Source organism: Nanorana parkeri, unplaced genomic scaffold, assembly GCF_000935625.1.
Source record: "Nanorana parkeri isolate BGI_ZX_2015 unplaced genomic scaffold, ASM93562v1 scaffold372, whole genome shotgun sequence".
In the NCBI taxonomy this organism is placed as follows: domain Eukaryota; kingdom Metazoa; phylum Chordata; class Amphibia; order Anura; family Dicroglossidae; genus Nanorana; species Nanorana parkeri.
Window position 1 is genome coordinate 782,095 of NW_017306640.1, and position 16,654 is coordinate 798,748.

The 16,654-nt window shown below is 42.6% G+C and overlaps 1 protein-coding gene across 1 annotated transcript in view; it reads right to left on the reverse strand.

Annotated features, from left to right (window-relative positions):
- SLC39A8 (solute carrier family 39 member 8) overlaps positions 1-14,662 on the reverse strand; it is a 39,109-nt gene extending 24,447 nt beyond the window's left edge. The window contains exons 1-2 of the mRNA XM_018558981.1: positions 14,619-14,662; positions 13,797-14,386 (exon numbers count right to left, since the gene is read on the reverse strand). Coding sequence (XP_018414483.1) covers positions 13,797-14,027 — 231 coding nt within the window. The 5' untranslated portion in view covers positions 14,028-14,386; positions 14,619-14,662. The remainder of the gene's footprint in view (positions 1-13,796; positions 14,387-14,618) is intronic.
- Between the last annotated feature and the right edge of the window lie 1,992 nt (positions 14,663-16,654).

Genomic DNA, 16,654 nt, shown 5'->3' on the forward strand with positions numbered 1-16,654 from the left:
TCTGATTTGTTTTACTAAGCAACGTAATTAAACTTCATGATAAAAGATCAATCCAAAAAACTTAAAAATTGCTGTCTGTGTCTACAGAATAGTAGGGATGCACAGATACTAGTATCGGTGCCGATACTGGGCATTTTCAGGAGGACTTGTACTCGTAAAAATGCCCCGATACTAAGTGCCGATAATGGATAAAATAGAAGCAGCCGTCTGAGCTCCGGTGCTTGCTGGGGACCTCAGCAGCCTTCCTGTAAACCAGGTGATTATTTACAGTGCTGGCTGCACATCTTCTTCTCCTTCCTGTGAATCCACACGGCTTTTACACATCTACAAGATGATCCGGACCCCTGGCGAGAACCCGCACAGCCCTCCTGAGAGCCTATTTAGCCCACCATCTGAGAGCCTGCACAGCCCACCACCTGAGAGCCTGCACAGCCCACCTGAGGGCCCAAACAGTCCACTACCTGAGATCCAACACAGCCCTCCTGAGAGCCTGCACAGACCTCTTGAGAGCCGCAGAACCCACCAACTGACAGCCCGCACAGCCCACCACCTGAGAGCCCACATAGCCCATCTGAGAGTCCACACAGCCCACCTGAGAGCCTGCACAGCCCTGTTGAGAGCCCGCAGAACCTACCACCTGGCAGCCCACACAGCCCAACATCTGAGAGCCCACATAGTCCATCTGAGAGCCCACACAGCCCACCTGAGAGCCTGTACAATCTTCTGAAACCCCACAACAGCCCTCCTGATACCCCTCTACAGCCCTCCTGATACCCCTCTACAGCCCTCCTGAGACCCCTCTACAGCCCTCCTGAGACCCCCTCTACAGCCCTCCTGAGACCTCCACAGTTCCCCTGAGACCCTGGAGACATCAGGTCCCCACTCCGGAGCAACACAGAGTATGAAGCTTCATGCTATTCTGCATTGATGTATAATGTATTGCTGGGATTTGTAGTCCTCTATAGCTGATGGTATTATTCTACATTGCTGTGTAATGTACTGCTGGGATTTGTAATCCTCTAAAACCTTGCCATTCTGCATTGCTTTTTTAATGTATTGCTGGGATTTGTAGTCCTCTATAGCTGGTGGTAATATTCTGCATTGCTGTATAATGTATTGCTGGGATTTGTAGTTCCTTTTCAGCTTGGAGTCAGTGGCAGAACTAACAGGGTTACAGAAGTTGCAGCTGCGACCGTGCCCTGGCGCTCTACCACTGTCCTAAAATCATTAGCCTTTATTGTTTTAGAAAAACTGTCACATGACACACAAAAAAAAAAGGTATCGGTAACTGATATCGGCGAGCACTTGAGGAAAAGTATCGCTACTCATACTTGGTATTGTTGCATCCCTTCAGAATAGTCGAGTCAGCAAAGGTTTTGAGGGAGAGTCCGGACATGGTAGGTCATCCTGAGACGATCCAATACGGTAATTACAATACTTTGAGTAATTGCGCATTTAGTGAAGGTGCATATTAACTAAATTACTGCCTGCACTGTGTTACATTAAATTCCATGAAGGCGCCACAGCAACGTTATGACTGGAAGAGAGAAAATCTGAAGACAGCTTATTAAAGTCAGGTCCTACAATGCTGATAGATAAAAATGTATATTATAACCAGCTGAATACACTCTTTTCAGACACCTCTTATATAAATACAATTGCTGCATGCCTTGTATAAATACCTTGAACTGGACCTTGTTTATTTTGGATGTTGTCCAATGATGATATTATTTCAACATGGACAACGCAACCAGCCATTGTGCAAGAAAATTAAATCTGTAATTTCACAATATAGATCCAAAATAGAATGGATCCTGGCATAAAGAAGCGCATTGTTACTTTTAAGACGGGTTGTCTTATTGGAATTACCATCCTTATTACAATATGATGCCATTATGTTTTTCACATCAATCGGCAGAAAGAAAATTACAACAGCACATGGAAAGGGGGGAGGGGCATTCCAGTAAAAGTTTTCAAATCAGATGGCATGTATATCATCGTCCTGTAAGGTTCTACACTTAAAGCTGAAGTTTAAAGTGACATTAAAGGCAAACATTTTTTTCCCTCCCCCCAATTTTAGTGTAAGGACTTACCTTAAATGATGTCTCTTAATCCGATCTTCTTCTTGCCTGTCCTTTTCATCTGTCCCTCCAGTGCTGCTGCGAGTCTCCGATCCGGCGCTGACTCCTCTGTCATTGCTGGCACTTCCTGTCCCACGTTGTCTGCGTGTGGGTGCACGCGTCCATAGACTTACCTTTTTTCGTCTCCCGTCCGAAAATCTGAACTGCGCATGCGCCCGCCCTAAGATCCTTTTCGGCCACCTGAGATTTTTCAGATTTTCGGGCGCGAAGACACAGCTAAGTTTAAATCTGTTTTATAAAGTTTTTGCAAATATCTACTGCTTGCAAGCAGTAGATATATGCAGAAAAAACGTAGGGTTTAATAACCGTTTAATCTGCTTATATTTTGACTTCCCTGCTTCTTCCTCTTCCACCTAATTAAAGTGAATACATTTGTAAGTAAAACCTGTCTATATGCATTACATACCTTAGTTCAGTGCCAGTGACATCAACACCTGAGAAGAGGGCTAGATGATGCTGAACAACCTCTACAGTGGAAATGGGGCGGGCTCTATATGGCTTATTACAGCTTCTAATGTACATTGTGAGAAGATCACAGTGTGAGTGGAATCAGACTAAGCAATTTCTCTACAGGACAGGAGCCCGTACAACTGTGCAAGGCTGAAGGTCAGGCTGGGGATCAGCTTTAAAAGGTAACTCCGCTGAAGCATTTAAGGCTAGATCTGAACCTTAACTGAAGGACATTTAGTTTGGGGTATTATAAACAATTGTCATGGGGTTTTTTTTTGTCTTTTACAGCCACTTCCTGTTTCCTTGCATTCACTCCAGCACTTAATTGCTAGTGATGGGCCGAACACACCTGAGTTCGTTTCGAGTTCGAACTTTAGAACATGGAAACAGTTTGAACTCAAACTCAATGCAAGTCTATGGAGCTAGAACTTTGAAAATCAATTGACCCAATTTTGAAGACTTATATGCAAGTTAATGGCCATAAAAAGGGTATGGGGGTCCGGGTACTGCCCTGGGGGACATCTATCAATGCAAAAAACACTTTTTAAAAAAATAGTTTTTAAAGGAGCAGTGATTTTACATCACTTAATAAAACAATAAAAATGAAAAATTCCTTAGAAAAATTGTGCATGGGGGGTTCCCTTAAACTGCTTGTAAAGTGGCGCATCTGTACAATGTATAGAACCTGCTGCAGCAAAAATTACATTTAAAAAGAAAAAAGAAAAGTGTGTGGTTCCCCCTCCCAAACAATACCAGACCCTTTAGGTCTGGTAGGAATGTTAGGAGGGAACGCATTTAAAAAAAAAAACATGCAGTTCCCCCAAAAGTCATACCAGACCCTCTAGGTCTGGTAGGAATTTTAAGGAGGAACTCCAATCCCAAAAAACGACGTGGGGTCCCCCCTAAAATTCCCAACCAGACCCTTGAACTGAGCACAAGCCTGACAGGGCAGGAAAGGAGAGGGGGGTTGAGCGAGCACCCCCCCCCTTTCCCTCCCATAACAGGCCATATGCGCATCGGCACTGGGAGGGTGCTTTTCCAGGCAGGGCTCACATCAGAGTATCCCTTTAATAAAGGGGCACCCTGATGCGGCCCCCTCTTGTGAATGAGTAAGACGTACCCATTCACGAAAGGGTTAAATAAAAGTTTTTAAAAAGTTCTTTATTTGAGAAAAGACAAAAAATGGATCCACCGACGTAATCCAGGGTCAATCACGACGTCCAGCCTTGTCCACGACGACGTCGTCTCGACAAAATAAAAAAGAAAACCATAAAACATAAATAATAATGTTTAAATAGCGCTGCCCGCCGACCCGTCTGCTTGCGACGAACTCCCGACAGATGCCGGCAAAATATAAACACTTGGGTGGGGCTAGCGGTGACAGCTAGCTAGCTCCGCCCAACTTTTTACAGTTTTACGGCATCTGACAGGCGAGCCATGATTGGGCAAAGTCATTACTTTGCCCAATCATTTGCCCAATCATGGCTCTTACAGAGTGCAAAGTCTTGCACCTGCCCTGGCTCACAAGGCACTGTGCGGTGCGCAGTGCCTTGTGGGGAGCTCGGTGGGCGAATAGCTTGACTCGAACATCGAGCACATCCATTGCTCTGGATTGCCTTAATAGTGCTGACAACAGTGGACCATGTCTGCAAAATGTATGCCAGCAATGTTAAAGGAAGAACTTTCATGGAAGGGTCTCTTAAAAAGACCCTGTTACCAACTTAAACAAAATGGTGGTAAAAGCACAGAAAAAAAATACTTTATACATATATATACATATCTTGTACTGCAGGGTCTAAGAGGGGCTTTGCAGAATTTGTGGTGGGCTCTGCAGAGCCCACCATAGACCACACAGAGCCCACCATAGACACCGCAGAGCCCACCAGAAATCCTGCACAGCCCACCTGAGACCCCAGCTTTCCTGCTATGCTAATAGCAGAACATGTCAAAAGCTGCATACAGCATGTGGGCTGTATCCAGCGACTTACATGTTACGCCAAAAGTCATAAACAGGAAGGAGTGGGGCAAATTTAGTGGGGTGGTGCCAGAATGTCATCTTGCCTAAGGCAGCCCTAAACCAAAATACACCACTGCTGCATACAATGTGTGCCGGTTACTATTTTAAAATGTATTGTAACCATTGGAAACTCAGGAAACCTAATGAAGCCAAATATCACAACAACATTCTAATTATGTTTTTCAAAGTAATTTGCACATGCATGCATGTGCACTGTTCCCTTATGCCCTTTGCAAGCCTTGGGATTAGCTACATATATGTTTTTTGCCTATAATTTCATTACAATGTATAACCTTAATTGATACCAATACTTCTACTGAATTTTGCATGTTTCAGTATTAAAGGGCCAGTCCACCCAAAAGTAATGTTGTATTTGTAGGTGGAGCCTGCTGGGCTGGAAAACAGAGTACATATTGCTTGTACATGCCTCTTAAAGAGACCCTGTTACCAACTTAAAAAAATGGAGGTAAAAGCGCAGAAAAAAATAAGTATTTTAAATGCTTATCAAAAATCGAATTTTCCCCTAATTAAAGAAATCCCTTTCTCGGAGCTGGTTCAATAAACAGGTTTAACATGTGATTTAGTCAAAAAAATGAATATTTAATCATAAAGAAACGAATATGGACAAAAACACTACATCCACAACAAGACATTTAAAATCAATTAAAAAACTTCCCTTGGACAGACAGTAGTTGAAGTGACACGAAGGATCTGCAAGCCATCTAATGTGGCAAAGACCTGATGAAAGCAGATACATGCACTGTATTAAATATACGGATACAAAGTATCCAAAGTTACTCACAGCTCATACGGCTCGGGGAGAGACAGTCCTGCTCAGATCCCACAGTACTGGTTGATTGGATAATTTTTCACTCCGGTTAGTGTGTCCAGTGGCTGTGGTTAAGATCCAGAGAGAGGGGTATGTTGGTAGGGCTGCAACGATGTAAGCGCCCTCCCCTTTCCCCTTGCTTGGGACTCTCACTAGCCCGCGGACTTCGATTTCAAATAGCAAAATATGTGTGCGGCCGCACAATAAACAGAAAAAGCGGTAGAAGCAGGGGTCTCCACGGTGAGAAGTTCCAGGTATACTCAGAGATCCACAAGTTGAGTAGTTACCGCAAACAGTCGTCGAATCTGTTCGGTCAATCTCTGCTGGAAGGTTCCAATTCAACTGGACTCACACCATGTCCGAGCCGGCTGTGATCCGTCTCCACACTTCTGAACCCAGCCGGGATATGCGTCTACCGGGGCTGGCGTGCGGGATGAGTTATTGCAAGTGTCCTGGGAAGTAGCTGACACACGTAGCTCTGACGCGTTTCCTCCCCACACAGGGGCTTCTTCAGAGGGGCGTGTACTGTCAACTCTTGCAGGGATGTATTAAATAGCTGGTTAATGAGGCTAATGAACTGCCGGATATCACACGGTCAGCGGGCCATATCGTTTTTCAAAAGATATACTGATGATATTGCACATGTTTTAATATATTGTGATGGCACCTGTGGAGCCTTAAGTAAATAGATACACATCCTAAATCCCTATTGCCCACATACAAATATAGGTACATATATATTTTATTTTAACTAATTTATGGCAGGGGAGAAATAGCCTCTAAACATCATATAGTGTCATATAAATTTATATGGGCTAAAAAGAGACTTCTGATGTGAACAAGGAAGGAGTTTAGATGGGCTATTCAAGGGATCATGTAAGTGATAATTACTACTGTCACAACTTGAATGAACACATATGTTTCAGAATCATATACAGATATAGAGATATACAGGTGCGGAAAATCAAGTTGTAACAGGATCATCCAACATGGGGGTTCATCCCCTCGTAAAAACCCATAATATTATATTGTTGTGTCGTCAGCCCAAACTCAATCACAAAGGCCATCAGGAGTCCCCTACATATTCCAAAATTATATATATGGACAACCCGGTAATCAACTGGCAGAAATGTAACTACGGTAGCACTCTGTCAGGGGTAACCAGTTTGTGGTTTAGGGATGAAGAATATACTTAAATTTGTCAATATTCATAATTATTAGAAAGAGAAGCATCATGTTTAGTGTACATATGGTTTCAGAGATAGCAACTAAAGTTAATCATATCATTAAGACCTGGCGCCTGATGAGCCTCTGTCTGATGAATCCACCTGCACTCTCTCTGTAATAGGGTTTTATCCCAATCCCCCCCACGTCTAGGTTGATGGACCCTATCCAAGGAAAAACTTTCTGTAGTCCCCAGGGTAGCTAAGAATCTTTCAGTAATTTTTAGCCCCTTGGAATGTGGAATAGAAGAATAGAGGGCTTCTACATCGAGGCCTACCAGTAGGGTGCCCGGGGGTACTGTCAAGCCCTGTATCTGAGAAATCAAGTGCGGAGTGTCTCTGACAAAGGAAGCCAGTGATTCTACATGAGGTTTAAGGAAATAATCAACGTATGAACTGATATTCTCCGTCAGCGACCCACATCCGGAGACTATAGGCCTCCCGGGGGGGTTTTCCAAAGATTTATGTATCTTGGGGAGGGCATAGAGAACCTGCGTTCGTGGAAAGGGCACCCTCAAAAAAACCAGTGTGCCCTTATCTATGAGGCCGAGATCCAGAGCCTCCTGCAGTAATATCTCGAGATTCCCTTGGAAAGATCTAATTAACGTGGGTTCTATAGGACGGTACCAGGTGATATTTTCTAAAATCCTTAGAACCATCTCTGTGTACTGTTCATTGGTCATAATGACCACGTTGCCACCCTTATCTGCCTGCTTTATTATTATATTTTTATTGTTTTTAAGATCTTGCAGGGCTATTCTCTCCGGAGGGGAGAGGTTATCCTCCTTAATTCTAATGGACACCCCTTTCTTAATCTCCTCACTCACCCTTTTGACAAAATCCCAGATATTAATATTCTGCGTCAAGGGCGGAAAGGTCGTTGACTTTCGTTTAAAGTGCTGTTTGGTAGGAGGGGCCTCAGATTTATCTTCCTCCTCATCGGAGATGTGCCCCTCTTCCCAAAGCTCCTGTAGGTCTCTGAGTGCCCTGTAGTCTTTCCTGGAGAAATCATTCCAATCATCAAGGATGCCACCCAGGGGTAAACCCTCCTTATCGTGCACCTGCTTAAGTAGAAGCCTGCGCGCGAAAAGGTTGACATCCTTGATGATTTCAAACCTATCCGGTGGTGCCGGTAAATGCTTACTTACTACCAAAAATATTTTTATTTACTTGCTAGAAAATGTGACCCCTAGACACGTGCAGGGCAAAAAAATATGTTTCAGATGAAACAAATGAAAACGAAAAACATTTTCATTTAACATTTAACATTTTCACAAATGTTAATGTTTCGGATTCAGAGGCAACGAGCCTCCGGATCCAAAACCGCTCAAAGAAACTGCTGAATGAGCGGCAGTCATATTGGCCTCCAGCACGTTCTGTGCATGCGTGCCGCCATTTTTGAGTATATCTTGTTATACACCAAGATGGTGGCACAGGAATATATGGGAGCCGCCATCTTGGTGTATACCAATATATACTTCAAAATGGTGATGCGCATGCGCAGAACTCGCTGGCGGCCGATCTGGCATGGTGTCATGTGATGTTATGCAGCCCGCCTCCAAGATGGTGGCGGGCATGCGCAGAATGTGCCGGCGGCCATATTTGCCATCGCTCGTTCTGCAAATAACGTCACCTAACGCCAAACACTTGTGGCGTCATGTGACATTATGCACCCCGCCTCCAAGATGCGCAGAACACACCGTTGGCCAATATGGCTCGTTTTAGTATATTCAGGCATATAAAAAATTTGTTATTTCTGATTTGGACGAAACGCCGAATCAACTGAATTTCATTGATTTGCAGGTTCGTCTGAATCCGAATGCACATGTCTAGTGACTACTGGAGGAAAGTCAATTCCACAGCACAGTCCCTTTTCTGCCATTCCCTGGCCACCAGAACCCTCTACTCTACTGGGTTTGTCTTATTACTGTCTGTGCTGGCCCAGCATCTTTTGCCCTCCCCCTACCTCTCTACACAACTTTGTTATGTAGCTGTCAGGGGAGGAGTGAAGGGGAATACTACAGGAGTGTCAGTTGAGTGATAGCTCTGAGTCTGCTAGGGCTGCTGACATTACATACTAGATGGTGGTACCCAGCAGCACTTTCAGGGCTTTTGGATGTCTATGCAAGGGATGCTTTTAAAGGTAAATATCATGCATAAAATATGCTAAATGTACAATTAATGTTATGAGAATATTTTTGTTGAAATGAATGGTCGGATGATAGGGTCTCTTTAATGGTCTATCAGCTGAGCCAAATCACTGGATCAGTTATCAATATTCTGCTTTTTTATCTTTCTAGAATCAGAGAGGGCTGACAGTTGGCGGTCCCCCATCCTGCCCTGCAACTAATAGGCATCATAAGAGCCTTCAGAGCTGTTGTGTTTTGTGATCCACAATTCTAAATGTGTTAGACATTTAGAATGGTGAAGAACACTGCCTATGCAGATGAGGTAACACATGGACTTGCAGCTTGTTTGAGATAAGATGGAACCTGCTGCACTAGCACTGTACACTCAGGAAGGTGCAGCCATCAAATATTCAACAATTCTATATTATTCATATGGCTTCTACTTGACCCTATACAGTTGACAATTATTAGGGTATCATAGATGCAGAGCCACATTCAGAGCTCATCTACACATGAGAGTTTATTTGGCTAATAGAAAGGTATTTATTGTCCCCTGTAATACACTGGGCCTGATATACAAAGTCTAAAACTCATTCCCCTGGCTGGCAGTTTATGAGGTTCTGCCGGATAGCGGGCTGTGTGAAGATGCTGGAAAAAAAGAGTCTTGTCAGAAAGCCAGAGCCAGAGTTTGAGTGTCGCCGTCTGCGCATGCGCAGGCGCCTGTTGTGGACCATAGAGCCATAATAGGAGCAGCGTCATGCGCGTGTTTGTGCGCACGGGCACGCACCGACGTGTCATCTGAACAATTGGCGCCAACTGGGCTATAAAGGCTGTGTTCAGCTATCCTCCTATGCTGTCAGATCGTCAGCTTCCTGTGTTCTGTGTTCCTGTGTTTTCTGTATCCTGATTACCCGTTACTGACCCGGCTTGGACTACCCTCTGTTGTTGTTTGCTCCCTGAAGACCCCGGCTTGTTTTTGACCTTGATTCTGCCTTACCCCTTGTACTACTTTGCCAGCTCATTGATGACCTCGGCCTGCTTGACGATCCTTCTGCCTTGTGTGTTCTGCTTCCAGCTTCCTCAGCTCATCGGATCTAAAGCCTTCTGGATCCTCGTCGCTGCATCCGCATCCTACTTCCTGCCCGGATCTACCCACTTCATCTCATCTCACAAGCGCAACAGGCTAACCAGCCTCTGGCACCCTCGCCCCTCTGTGCCCTGGCGCCCCTGTAACCAATCCAGGTGCTCCGGGACCGGAGCTGTGAGAGAGGCCGCCCTCGTCAACTCAGACTCCCCTAAGGTAGGTGACAAGTCTTTGCACACACTCAGGATCAAACATACTCTTCATCAGCATATGTGCATTTACAGGTTTATGTTCCACTGGGTTCATCCATATGCAAGTCTCTGGGGTTTGATGTTGAACATCTCTTCAGTAACTTTACCATTATTATTACTACAACTGGGCAATACATTTGCTTGCTAGAAGGAGATTGTCCATGTTACTGTGCATGTGCAACAAACACAAAGGCAGGGCTTAATGAGACCCCACCAGCACCACTGAATTCAGGAGCCTAGTAAAAAGGACCATGAGATTTCACTTGAGAGCACGGAAATTTGTCAAAAAGGGTTAAATCTGTTACTGCCAAGAGATTAAAACCTCACATGGTGTTAAGTCCCTACACGTGATTGCTATAAGATGCATTTTAATACTGAGTCAACTTTGTATTGTATGTTGCCTTTTAAGCATGCAGAGCTAAAACACAGACAAGTAGTCTCACAATTGCCCAGACTCTAGTGCATTTGGTAGGACATTTCTACAGGATCATTGATTACTATTATGAATGCAATGAAACTATGACAAACATTAAAATGTTTGGTATTGCATTTATAATTGCGGCACTGAATGAAAGGTATTGTTCACTCTAAACATTCACTACAGATGGTGGCAGGCTCCCTAAATATCTGTAAATAGAAAGGACACATGAGAAAATTCTAACTAAATTTACTTATATGTGGAAATGGTAGAAAACAAATATTAGAATAGCAATGTCATTAAAATGCATGCTTTACATAAATCACTAAGAAACATGGCATTGACAAATCTTATTGTTATTTTGTGCTAAAGCACTTCTTTTTTCTACCCTAACACTGCAAGGTTTAACTGCTCGTTTTGCTCTGGGGGCCAGAAAAAAGAAGCTATACCTACCTGATCCTCGGTCCTGCGATGTTGAGTGTTCATCTCTTCCCCCCCTCACTCGGGCTGTGGTATGCCCCCTCAGCATCCTCACGTCTAATACAGGTGAATGGAATGTATAAGATGTGATGAAGTCAGCGGGGCTTGGACTGCCAGCGTCTGAGGGAGAAGGGGCTGCGGGGACAGCTCTAGTAGCTAGGACCGGTCTAGAAGCTAGGCAGGATCAAGGATCAGGTAACAAGCAGTTAAGGAGGTAGCAAAGGTCAAATTTGTAGATTTCTGAGATTCCTCTTTAACATTATATAGAAAGCTCAACAATAATGAGCAAATCATTATCATATGTGGCTACCTCCATATTCATCTATTTTTACAAGCTATACACAGAAACATGTTTTTTCAAAGCATTAATAGGTTCTAATAATATTGTTTCCTGCTGCTATGTATATTTTTAAAAGTTGTAGTTACCCTTTAAAGGTAAACCTATTGGAAATCCATATTTCACACTATAAAACTGGTTTATAGTGGTCCAAACAAACCAATACCCTCTGCCAAGAAAACAGTTTTTGATGCTGCCAATTCAACACTAGTATTGGTGAATGATAGTATTTCTAGGTCAGTAGTTCTCAATGTATGCCCCCCCTTTGGAAGCTGTTTGAATTTACGATTCCCTCCAACCCACCAGGGCTTCATTTACTGTTTATAGGGTCCAGACAACCTGTTGTTGCACCCAAAGCTTTGCAAGAGCAACCCATCCTATAAAAGGCAAGTGTGCCATGGTGGTGTGAGGTGGGTGAAAAAGAAACAATTACCACTCACTTTGTAGATGTTTCCTGTTATTTCCTGTTGTGTCTCTGGAATTTGAAGTGAAATCTACTCGATGGGACACAGCCAGCCAAAAAAACTGACAAAGGCCTTACATATTTTCCTATACTATCCAAAAGTTTTAATAAAGAGACTTTACAATTACTTTAAGTAAGATTAGTGTTAGGTTTACAAAGATGGTTAGTGTTAGGGATAGAAGGACGCTTAATGTTATGGCCAAAGTTAGAGTTGAGGTGACATGGAACCTAAGGGTTACAGGGATGATTGGTGTTAGGATTATCAGGATAGTGGTAGGGGTATAGGGGTAAGGTAACAGGGAGAGTTAGTGTTACAGTTACAGGAAAGGATAGGATTACAGGGGTTAGTTTTAGGTTTACAGGAGCAGTACAGCTACAGGGAGATAAATAATACAGTTACAAAGAAAATTAGGGTTATGGAGAGGGTTAGTGTTAGGGTTACACGGAGAGTTAGTGTTACAGTTATAGGAAAGGATAGGGTTACAGGGGTTAGTTTTAGGGTTACAGGGAGAGTTAGTGTTACAGGTATAGGAAAGGAAGGGTTACTGGGGTTTGTTTTAGGGTTACAGGGAGCATTATGGCTACAGGGAGGGTAATAATACAGTTACAGGGAAAGTTAGAGCTAGAGGAAGTTGTAGGCCCATTTCACACAGGCGGTCCGATGGAGTCCACCTGTCAGTTTTTCAGGCGGACCCGATCTGATGCCTAATGTAAGCCTATAGGCAGCAATGTATAAATGGACAGGTGTCAATTTACACCCAGGTACCCCCACCTCCGGTAGGGTCCGGAAAAACAGACGGATTAGAGACTCCATACTGCTGTGATCAGGAGAGGATCCGTGCACGTGGTCAGCCCATGTGAAAGGGGCCTTAGTGTTACAATTACAGGGAAAATTAGGGTTACAGGGAGGCTTTGTTTTACAGTTACAGGGATGATTAGGGTTACTGGGTGTGTTAGAGTTGAAGATAGTGGCAAGGCTAGGGTTACAGAGTGAGCTAGTTTTAGAGTTAGAGTAAAGGTTAGTCATAGCATTATGGTTAGTGCTAGCCTCATAGGGAGGGTTAGTGTTAAGGGTTACAGGGAGAGTTAATGTTACAATTACAGGGAAAATTAGGGTTACAGGGAAGCTTAGTTTTACAGGTACAGGGAAGATTAGGGTTACTTGGTGGGTTAGTGTTGGGGTTACAAGGAGGGTTTGTGTTACAGTTACAGGGAAAGTTAAGTTTGCAGGGAGGGTTAGGGTTGAAGATGCAGACAAGGCTAGGGTTACAGAGTGAGTTAGTTGTAGAGTTACAGGAAATGTTAGTGATAGTGTTATGGTTAGTGTTAGCCTTAAAGGTAGGGTTAGTGTTAGGGTTACAGGTTAGTTTTACAGGTACAGGGAAGATTAGGGTTACTTGGTGGGTTAGTGTTGGGGTTACAAGATAGGTTTACAGGCCGGGTTAGGGTTGAAGATACAGACAAGACTAAGGTTACAGGGTGAGTTAGTTTTAGAGTTACAGGAAAGGTTAGGGATAGCGTTATGGTTAGTGTTAACCTTATAGGGGGATAGTGTTAGGGTTACAGGGAGGGTTAGTGTTACAAGGAGTGTTAGCATTAGGGTTACAGGAATGGTTATGATTTCAGGTAAAATTAATGGGGTAAAGGGGGCCTTCAGGTAGGTGATTGCTCTGCACACCAAAAAGTAACAACTCAGATCCTCCAGTACTGAAAGCAAATTTACTGCATCCCTAAATTATCATCTAGCAAACAAATAGAAGAATGCATTCAACTGTCAGTGTTAAGCTTCCTTTAGCAATAATGACTATAATTAAAATATGAAAATACATAAAAGTCAAATAGATATGTGTCTGTGCAGATATGCGTCCTCATAAATATGTATTACCGAAAGCTGTCAGTAACTCACATACAGTACATTTTTGGTTTACATTTACTGATTTTCCAAGGAAATGTTCACAAGTAAAAAATTCCTACCTTGTTAAAGTGTGTGCGGAAGTCCATCGCCTTCCCGCAGCTGTCCACCATTCCGCTCACATTGTTGGCAGTAAGGATGTCATTCACTCCATACGTGTGCAGCACAGCATGGGTAAAATTTTGCTCTATAGTCAGATTATGCATTCCCTCAGAGTGAGCCATCCCCAGCCACACAGCCACAACCAAGGCAAGGGAAAGCCAGGCATTTAAAGAGTGTCCACAATGACTCATATTACAGTAACAAATCTGCTCACTGATGTAAACTAAATTATTAGGTCAGCCCCCACAGCCAGGTTGATGCCTAATCATACAAAGCTGGCTGGACTGGTTACTGACAATAAAGAGTGTATATATACAGTAATACCAGGTGATAAAACTGGATAAACTGCTAGCATTGGCTGGCTATTTCTCTGCTGCTCTCTCCCTGTGCATACAATGCTATGGCTCCCTGTTGACAGCACTGTGTGCCTGTTAGTATCTGTACTTCCACGTGGTCTCTCAGTTGTTTCACTGTCCACTGTTTACTCAGCTAGTTTTTGGACAGGAGCTCCCTCCAGATACTAGATGGTACAAGCTCTCGCCTTCAGACCCTGCAAGAGATAAGAAAATAGACACTTTGTTTCACTTGTGGTGAACATTCAGCCAAGTTACACATTTAAACAAATAAATTAAAAAAAACTTTTCGCTTCACAAATGCTGTAACATTCCAAAGTTAAATGACATAATATTGTTTTAGCAACAAACCACTAAAAAAGGCAAACTTAAGAATCTTTTCCAGACCCATTCATTGAATCTTTTTTTCTTTTCTTTTCTTTCACAGACCTGTGTGTACAGTTTGTTCTTTTCTCAATTTCACTTCTTGTCCAATGGGGATTTGCTTTCTTTTGACTACTTCAGATATTGCCTGGCATCATGTAACCAGTAAATAGAAGCATGCCAAATTCTTCTGGCTCTGGTCTCTTCAAATGGGTTATTGTTAGTAGAACCCGGCATCATAAAGGCAATGTTTCCTCTTTTTTTTTTCTTATTTAACACAGAAATTCTAAAGTAAATAATACTACTGTAAGGTTGTTGCCTTACACATAGAAACGTAATCCTAGAAACTATCTAGAGAGCTTTACAATTGTAGAACTCTTCTTGTATGCGTGAAAGTTGTATTTATTTTTATTAAATAACTATATTACTAAGATTATGTGATTATGTAAATGCGCAATAGCTGAATAGTTTTGAAAACAGTCTAATAAGCTGCTTTGCAGTGCTTTGCTGGATAATGACTGAAATGTATTGCCATGAAAGAGACTTATAAAAAAAAATAATACGTGCATATGCAGCAATTAACCACTTACATTAAATATCATGTTTTCACTAGTCTATCAATGTCCATGTTTATATTGTAACGTGAGAAATTGATTGTGGATGGAGCCATGTATTAAAGTGGATCTCTGGCTCTGTCTCACAAAAGTAACAATTTGCAGATATATGGACCATACAGCCTTCTGACAACTATTGATAAAACACGTATACATATATAAATAGTGTGGAATTCTAAATAAAAGGCACCTAAACTGCCGATTTCCCAGGACTTGAATAAAAGCTATATAATTTAGACTCTGGTAGGGGATGATGTACAAAGATTAGGTGCATCATGTTCACTGTTTAAAAGGATTGGAAACCCCAGATATATAGGAACATATTTGAAAATAAATCTCATGAGATTTAAAATACTGCCCACTATTGTCAAAAATATTGCAGACGCCTCATGAAGTACGTACTGTAATGTTGATAGCTCATTAAAAATAAATGAGCTACATAACCGGCACTGCACCTCAACACACAAAAAACATTCATGTTACACACACAAAGGTGTAAATGGGCCCTCATTTTAAATAAAACAGATGCATTTAGAGCCAATGAAATCAAAATTCAATGTAGTTTTGACACCTTGAATGTTCTAACTAATGTTCTGAATGAGCACGTGTACTGTGTAAGGCAATGTACAATGTACATTTGCTATGCTATATAGATAAGTAACATGTCATGTCTCACCTGTTCCTTTGTCATTGCTTACCTGTCTCTGTGAGCTGATTTATAAAAAGACAAGGCCAATCACGTGACTTTCACTTTGGTTTGCTAATTGACATAAAAGGTATCTTGTAAAGTAAACTGCAGAGATATGTAAATTGCTAGTGACGTGAACATACACTATTGTATTCCACTCCTCCAGAAGTTGAAGTAAGCTCGACTAACTGCCTGAATTTACATGTCTCAGCACATTTCGGAAAGTGAGTGAAATGTCATAGCTTTTGTCTTTCCTGGTTAATTTGCAAGCACAGTCTTGCAATCCATACAATCATATCAGTATTTGCACTCTTCTTCCTCTAGTTTTGGATCAATCTGTCTGTAAGCTAAAGAGTCTACAGAGCGTTTTTCATTGAACAGCATTGTTCACACATTTGCACTTTCACCCAGTGTGTTTGAATCCACATCTTTTTGTGCATGTTTTCATGTGTGTTTATGTGTGTTATCAACAATTCTGCACTTTCATGCACTGCTATTGTCATCCATAGGCCCTATGACATGAGCTGAAGCATTAAAAACATACAAAGCACATCAATGCTGTTTGGCTGTTCGTGCGGCTGTTTTAGAAAATAATGGCACCCACATCGCGACCGTCTCTGCTGGGCGATGCCATGACCGTGCGGCAATCCGCATGGAATCATACACGATTGCCACAAAGTCAGGAGTCGCCTAGGTGTGCACCGCCCTCAGAAATACTACTTCTTCCCTTGTGAGAGGAAGGGGAGGGCTCTCAAATCTCAACACTTGAGTGTTGGTTGATCTACACAGTGATTACCAGT